This window comes from Prenolepis imparis, unplaced genomic scaffold (genome assembly GCF_030444845.1).
Source record: "Prenolepis imparis isolate NDT839.2.m4 unplaced genomic scaffold, iyPreImpa1.0 SCAF_2, whole genome shotgun sequence".
NCBI classification, from domain to species: Eukaryota; Metazoa; Arthropoda; class Insecta; order Hymenoptera; family Formicidae; genus Prenolepis; species Prenolepis imparis.
Genome location: NW_028141160.1, coordinates 21,402,070 through 21,410,572, shown reverse-complemented (window position 1 = coordinate 21,410,572; position 8,503 = coordinate 21,402,070). Strand labels below are relative to the sequence as shown.

Here is an 8,503-nt window from a genome sequence, read left to right as displayed (position 1 = left end):
AGATATCTTAGATTTATATATATCAAGAGTCTCCTTCTTCTTCTTCTTCTTCTTCTTCTTCTGGCAAAGAATAACCATCGTTCGACACATGCAATCATCATAAAAGAATTAAACAAAATTGTCACTTGTACACTTACCGGCTAGGACGCCTGGCTGCGCGAAGAACGAGCTGGCGCGGTCCTCGTGTTTCGGATTCATTATGTAGACCTCGTGGATCTCGTCGGTGTTGTCGGCGTGATCGTCTTCCGTGCCCGAGGGTTCGATTACGTCGACCTCGTTGTCGGGTCGGTTTACCGCGTCGATAGGCGTCTGGAAATTGGATACGGATCTCTTCAATCACTTTAATCTGTTTAATTCGCGAGCATGCGAAGGAAAAGAAGCGCGCGCCCGCGTGTGTCATCGAACAAAAATGTAGTTATCCGTTTCCGCGAGAGCGGGAGGTGTCGTCGCGTCGGCACTTTAATCGGGCAAATTAGATTGCACGCTCGTGCAGGAAATGCGAAGCGTAATATCGTAAAACACATCGCAAAAGTACATGATGTACTAGCGCCCGGTAATTTATAAAATAAAGAAAAATGCAATTACAGTTTTATATAATCTATACTTTTTCTCTCTCCCTTTCGCGAGGAGAAAAAAGATTAATAACGCGATCTCTAGCGATTTGTATTATAGTGGGAAATTACTGAATATTTACAACGAAAAACGTAAATTTTTCTGTTTGTAAATTTATTAAAGTGGAAAAATGTAGAAGAGAGAGTGGACTTTGCGAAGGTAAAAGATCTATGTTTGCAACTAACTTTCGGAAAATATTACCTGGTGTTTAACTTTGATAAGGATCTATGTTTGTAGCTAACTTTCGGAAGATATTACCTGTTGTTTAGTTTTGACGTTTGTCTCATCGATGAAATATGGAGGTCTCGCCTCGGTTGGCTTGCTCGGGATTTCTAATCCATTATTACCGTTAAACTCTGCAACACACACGTAACAAAGTTACAACACAGATATACAAGATTAGATTACAGATTAGAATTTGCATCATTGGATAGATTCGCATACGAATTTGCCCGGCGCAATTCCAAGATTCGAAATTGTTTTTTTCAACTGGCGGGGTTTGCGAAAGCTGCACAGGTGAATTTCCAATCACCGTGAACGAGAAACGATCTACATATACCGGTGAATACCGTATATTGTTCAATTTTTCGAAAAAAATCCACCGCCTTTGTGACCACCGCGTGACAGTTTATCGATGCATTTAATTTTCCGGTCGGCATTTCTTTTTTTTTTTTTTTTTTATCAACTTATGCGAAAGATTCGTCAAAAATCTTCGAAATAAAAAATTATCATCGAGAAAAAAAACTAGCTTGATAAACAACAGTAAAAAGATAATCGAACATCATTGTACCATGATCGTCGTCTCCGTCCTCGTCGTCAGGGCCAAGGCCACTGCCCGAAGCCTCGAGGTCGTCGCGATTATCGCTGCCACCTCGACCGGAGCCTTCTAAAGCGTCCTGGTCATCCAAGTACAAGTCATCCGGGAAAGAGTTCGCCGATTGACTTCTCTGCTTGGTGTCGGTCTGTTCCTTCTGAAAATCGAGAGGAATTATAAAGTGAGATTTAACTAATACGCGTCTCTCTCCGTCAATTGATATTAAACCTTGCAGGGGGATCGTCTACGATATATCTCTCATAGGTCACTGACACGTGGGACACTACAGCCTTTCCTAAGCGAAGCTTGAGACTTGGCGTCGCGCAGAAACGCGACGAAGCTTCGAGCTAACGTAATTAAAGGCACGTGCATATCCTTGCGCGTCCTCCTTGACGCGGGTCTCTGTGACATGAAAGGACTCCGGGGTTCCACGGTTCATTAAATTTTAATTTAACTCCACTGCGAGATAAGAGCCCGATCCCGTTTCGCTCCCCCTCTCTCTCTTCTCTTTCCGTCTCTTGTGGTAGCTGCTACCACGAACAAAGTGCGTCGGATTTACAATCCAACACCGTCGTCGAGCACGCAAATGTCGCAAATTTCAGGTTCCACAGAAGTCAAGAGTAAAAAAAAGAAAGAAAGAAACAAAGTAAACTCTGGCAGAGAGAAAGCTGGAGAAAGGGGATTTCTTCTCCTCTTCGTGAAGGATCCGCGTGGGTGGCTCGCGAGTTAACATTGCTCCGTTCTATTTCCAGCCACGCGGCTTCGTCTCCTTTCCGTTGCCTAGGCACGAAAATAGAAAATCGCCCCCTTTGCGCCTCGATCTCGCTTCGCGCGGTTCGTTTCTCTCATCGCGCATCTTTGCGCTAATTGTACGCGGATAAATCGCCACAACTCGACGATATTCGCCGCTCTTTAATTGCTTTAGTCGCAATAATTATCCCATTCGCAGAAAGGCCGCCGATAAAACTGCATCGTCATTAAATTGAGCACAACTCATCATCATTAAACAATTGTTCTCTTTCTCTCATACATAGTTTCCTATAACGTGTAACAAAGAGTAAGAGTACAGCTGGCAGATGATTGAGGAGGAAACGACGGAATGACCCGCGCTTCCGGTTACGTGATGTCCGCGGAATGCGAAGTAACGCGCCGCGAGAAGTGCATGGAACGCGTTGATCGACGAGGAAGCGAGATTGCAAACGCCAATATTCCAGCTCTCTACGTATTGTCTCTAGGAAAATTTCATTTTCTCGGAACGATCGCGTGCAAGTTTTCTCTCCCTCTCTTCGAGAGAATTCCGCAGAAATATATTACTTTATAAAAACAATACCTTCCTTTCTCAGATATATAACAAAAAAATGTGCTCGAGTCCGATCAATCTGATGATTGATATCGGTATATCACAGGGTTCCACGTGGGGGATGAAAAAACAGGTATTTTTACAATATAATAGACGCGAAAAAAAATGATGAAAGTAATATAGGGATAATAATATAAAAATGAAAAAAAAAAAATATTTCTCGTCACGACCTTCGCGTCAATAGCCCCGATTGAATGGCTCGTTATTAACGAATGCGTCTCGCGCGATCGATGTCGAGCGGGAAATTCGCTCTCTCTCGCGGATTGTATATCTCGCCGCGCGCTCGTCCACCGAAACAGCGATTTCCTCCCTTTCGCTTTTGCACCAAAGGACAATGAATGCCCGATGAGCGTCGAAAACGACGCACACACCTCGTCAACGCGTCGCGCGCGTTTCCGTTCTACGCAACCATATATACGATACAACGACCGACCTACGTTGTACGGTACATATGGTACCGTGACAGGACCCGGCGTATATTCAATACGTCGAAATTCGAACGTGTGTGCGCGACACGTCACCGAAGAGAGGAAATAACTAAATTACGCGACTCTAAACGCTGACAACTGACGAATCGGCGAATTGTCTCCAACAGGGATCGACCGGAAATATATGTATTTCAGATCAGAGATTTTATTCAACCGCGCTCCCTCTACACGTGCGTGTGTTGGATATACTTTCTTTCTTACTCGAAATGGAACGAGCGTATTACCCGGCATTCAAGAGGAAGAAATAAAGCCGAAAAGAAAATTACGAGAAGCTACATAAAATGCGGATGAAAAGAACGGACTTCTCGATTAATTGAACCTATATATAATATACTTTCTCGATCTTGTGTGGCTCTTTTCGACGTCGAGATTTTTCGTTATCCTTTCGATTATTTTTATTTTGTATCGTCTATCTCAAATCGACTCTATTTTCGACATGATGCGATATTTGAACGTCCACTTTGCCGTCGATTGTTCGAGGAAAAATGGTAGAGAATGATGGAAGAGGCAGGTACGACAGCGTCAACCGCAATCACACTCTCCCGCACATAATTAAACACAATCACGGCAATCTCCGAGAGGAATGTCGCGTCGATCGAGCGCGGAAGCAGATGGAGAAATAACTATATAGGTAGAGTCTCGCGCGTAAACAAGAACGCACCGATGTCGACGAGAGAGAAGGAACTTTCCTTATTCGGAAGAAATACTCGTCGTGTACTAGGACAGGTCCCGAACGAGTGCGTTCGTCGCCCCGGTACATCCGCCAATCGATATCGAGAAAATTCAGCCCAGCCCGACGAGAGAGAGCGACCCGCGGAAAAGGGTCGACCTTGGATATGATTCGCAGCCTCTTCGAAACCCTTTCGAGAATTTACGCGCGTATCTCACCTTGCCGCTCCCGCGGGTGAAACACTCGGGGATTTTTCCCCACGCACCCCCGTTTTCCTCGCTCCGTCTTCCTTGCCCCTGATTACGCGACAAGCAAGGAAGACAAGGCAAGAATTGCGCGGGCGCGCGCGATGTTATCGACCTCCACACTTCGTCCTGTCCATCGCCGGGGTCATGGTTCTGTGTCTCGTCGGGCAAAAAAAAAAAGCTCGGTGATCTGTCAACACGCGTCTTCACGCACCTGCGACGCGAATTCCTCGAGGTCGCCCGGGGGTTGTTCCAGTGAAAAGGGAGCGACCGCGGGGTCATACATAGGAGAGGAAAGGGTGATTTTTCTCGTGTCGAGCTTTCGCGCCTGTCGAGTACGTGTGCGAGCCTATCCGGATGCTACCCCCGTACTTACGCGTCGAGTCGCTCGGACCCGGTGACAGCTGGAGAAGAGATGCGTGAGCTGCGGCGGCGGAAAACGAGAAAATTCGGAGGGTGATGTGCGGCGGTTTTAGGCCAGGTGGTGACTGCATCGGGCTAGTACGAGTTCGACCCAGCAGACGGCACTGCTCGCCATTGTATATATACATGTGTATACAGCTCCCTGCGGTTGTATATACATCTACGCTATAGGGGATGTTTCTTAAGTTGGGCTGAGATCTGACGTTTCTTTTTTTTAATTGGAATCTGATTACTTCCACCACGATTACTAAAAAAAAGATATATATATATATATATATTTATTTATAGATTTATACGTCAGAAAATTTATAGATAAAAGATGCAGCTAGCGAATCGCGTTGTGCTTCGTCCTTTTCTTTTTGGTTTACACGAGGCAGACGCGATAAATCCGTCAAAAGCTTCGCTCGCTCGCGAAACGTATTCAATAAGTCATACGATAAGGCGATTCGCGAGCGGGACGGGATATTGAAAATCTACTTGCTCGATGGAGCTTGTTGCGTGTGTGTTTGTTACGAACGTACGATCGACGTCCTCTCGCACACACGTCGCCTTATTTGAATGGACGGGATTTTTCATATCGGATTCGAATCCAAGAGACTTAAACTCGGTTCGCGTGAGAACGTGTGTCTGTGTCTGTGTAACTCTCTATCCCGTGTAACATCATATGCGCTCTCGTAGAGGTTCTTCGTCCTTTTTATTTTATTATTAGTTTATACAACGGTGAAGAAAACGATGTCAACGCTCGAGAAAATGGAAAAATCGATCGCTGGGCGGTACATGTAGGGCTTTTTACGACGTGCGCACACACATCGATATAGACGAGCGATATACGGGTGTAACAACAAAGTAAGAAGCCGGAAAAAATGCGCTAAACGCGAAACAAGAGTCGATTCGGGCTAGTCCTTCGTCGTTAAACGAGCGATTCCAATGATTGCAATAGCGATCGATGCACGCAAACACGCTTCCGCTCGGGGCTTGTCTCGATTTCTAATTTCTGCGCTATAAACCTCACGATTTATGTATCAAATTATTATTGTATGTACATACAGAGATATCAAGATAAAATTTAAAATATATAAAATATATTGTAAAATATCTCGTAAAATATTTTAGTCAATTTCACCTTGATGTGATAAAATAAGAATCGATCTGTGTGTAAAAGAAAAAGGGCCATTAAAAAATATATTCATGAGAGATTTTTAATAAATTTATTTTAAAAAGTACCTTAAAACTGTGAAACTTGTATATATATTTGAAACCAATTTTTTTCTAAAATTAGAAACCCAGCGATAACGCGTTAAAAAAAAGATTCCGTTCAGTCTAATTTAACGTCTCTATCTCTCGTCAAATATCTCTCCCTTCGAAACCCTTTTGGACCGTGTACATTTCGCGAACGGCTCGCTGACAGTTTTGACAGGAACGCGTGGGAGGACGTGCGGGGCACGTGGCAGGTAAACGACGTTGCTCGCCGACGATGATCGCGTTATCTCAAATCGTTGGCTCTCGGTTGTCGAGCGGTGGAGAGACGACCGTGCTATCTCAACGCAACGCCTAAACGTTCACGGTGCGCTAACTAATTGTGCTACTTGCCAGCAAGACCGAGGAGGAGGCTGCACGGCCGATCGGACAATTATCTCGACGGCGAGAGAAAAGGATGGCGAGGCGGAGGAATTCTGGAAAAGTGTGACGCGCGCGTATTTTTATATAGTCCTCCTGATCTACATATGTGGGCGAAAAGCGGCACAAGAGGAGAGTCGACCCGATACGAGAGATGCACAGAGATATATGCGCCGAGATTATATACCACCGAGAAAGTTATTAGCAGGCCTCTCCATCTATACGCTTTCACGCGAGATTCGCGGATTAAAATTTTAATTTTTAATATTAATCAATTTGTGTTATTTGTATTATTCCAGAAATTTTGCGGAGATTTGAATGAAGGGCACAGATGAGCACAGATTGAATAATTTAATGAAGCCAAGTGAAAAACGAGAGAGAAGAGAAATCAATCAGATAAGGAGCTTAAAGAGATCGGTTATGCGGCTAGATACGGTTTCATAAAATTCATAAATGAATAGGAATTCTCGGTGGCAATTTTCTATCAATCGATTCAAATATCGAATACTCTCGAATAAGAACGATAATTCGCATCTGAGAGACGCTGCAGAAGAGATCGCAAAGAGGTCATCTCTTTTGAAACAAAAAAAAAGAAATAGCTCGTTGTTCGACGTAAAAAGGTAAGAGCAGCTTCTTTGCATGTTAAGCGCGAAATTAGGCAAATATCGGCAGTTCCCTCGAAAGAGAACAACAGCCGCGTCTGCGCGAAAAGAATCCATTTTCCCGTCGTGGATCTTTTCAAAACAACTCTTCGATAAAGGCGCGCCCTCGACCCTCGTCCTTCATCGTCGATCGTTCCGTGCTAAGCCCTTTTTACGGATAAATCATATCCCGCGCATTCTTTAATATTGTTCCCCGCTGTCATAAATATCGCAGAATAAAGGAGAAATTTATGAACGAGAGAGAAAAATTAACAAGAGACGTATAAGGAACAATTGATAAGCGAAACATCTTATATTCATCATCTCTTGTCGATCACGTTCAGGTGTTGTCGCGCTTAAAGGTAATTAATTTTTCCAATAATTATGCAAATGTCATTACGTTGTGTTTTTACAAAGCCATCTCGTTCGCGGAATACAACAGCGAACATCGCGTTTCTTGTTTTTTTCCTACCTAGTTTTTATCCTCATCATTACATCTCCCTTTTATGCAATTCTTTTTTATCTCCCATTTTCCATATTTACTCGAATTATTTTTCTACCGTTCTTTGACGAACAAATATCTGCCTCAGGACAAAGGGACGCGGGCCTGGTGCTTGATTTTTATGCGAATCACACATCGCAAATTCAGATAAATCGCAAATTGTTGGCAGGATCAACGTCCTTTTCATCAGCGTTGGTCCAAGTGATATTTTTTTCTCTCTCCAGATCTGGGAATGCGACGAAAAAAAGCGAATCGCCTTTACGAGACGTTTCATTACGGAGGCACTTAGATAAAGTGATTCGTAGCTTTACATAAATTGCGAATTGTAATTATCGCGATTCGTTATATTATTAAACGCGCGTTAGATATAATACGCGAGAAGCTGAGCGAATCAAAACGTTCTGGATCGTTTATTTTATTTCCCAGTCTTTTTCATCTTTCTCGCCCTCCTCGCTTTATTTAGAAAATAATTTATTCCTCACAGATTAACGGTTGTCGCATGTTTAACATCTCTTTTTTTTTTAAACGTGCCGCTGTAGTGATAATTATATAATTATACATGACGCTTTTGATGAGTATTTCGAGCAATATTTAATTAGACAATGAATATATCGCGAAAATGAATATTCGAACAAGATCGACGATCTCTCCTTTTTTTGTCCCGAAACGGTAATTGTCGCAATTACAATTTCATTGAGACGAGAAATCACACCGTACTTGTCCTAGTAAGAGGATCGAAAGATACGATAAAAATGTTGATCTTCTCCGCTCGGTATAGAAAAATGTGGAAACGCGTAACAAAGCGTTTGCACAGAAAAGAATGAATAAAACACTGCGATGCGACGAATGCAAATTCGTTCGCGCGCAAAATGCACGCGGGCGAAATGCGAGATTAATGCAAGATACGCGGGGGTCGACGAGAGAATAGCAATTACGGCCAGTAACTTTGCGAGAAATTTCGCCGTAATACAATTCGGACATGATCTGTTGGGCGTGAAACCAAATTCAAAAGCCGCAGCGAACCAGCAACCGGCTGATTCGACTCGCTTCACCCTCTCATCTCTCTCTTTCTCTGTCTGGATTTCCTCAGTTACGCACTTAATGAACCGTTCACGCTCCTTCTGCCTTGTG

General features: G+C 43.5%; 1 protein-coding gene across 3 annotated transcripts in view; it reads right to left on the bottom strand.

The window, feature by feature from the left end:
* The window catches only part of Sdc (Syndecan), a 75,272-nt gene that overhangs the window by 5,132 nt on the left and 61,637 nt on the right, over positions 1-8,503 (bottom strand). Inside the window, exons 1-5 of one of the 3 annotated variants that reach the window (XM_083031737.1) lie at positions 4,595-4,755; positions 2,253-2,289; positions 1,403-1,583; positions 871-968; positions 138-309 (exon numbers count right to left, since the gene is read on the bottom strand). In XM_083031737.1, coding sequence (XP_082887863.1) covers positions 138-309; positions 871-968; positions 1,403-1,583; positions 2,253-2,289; positions 4,595-4,740 — 634 coding nt within the window. In that variant the 5' untranslated portion in view covers positions 4,741-4,755. Of the gene's footprint in view, positions 1-137; positions 310-870; positions 969-1,402; positions 1,584-2,252; positions 2,290-4,162; positions 4,487-4,594; positions 4,756-8,503 lie in introns of those variants that run through there. The other 2 variants (XM_083031735.1, XM_083031736.1) reach the window with 2 other exon arrangements.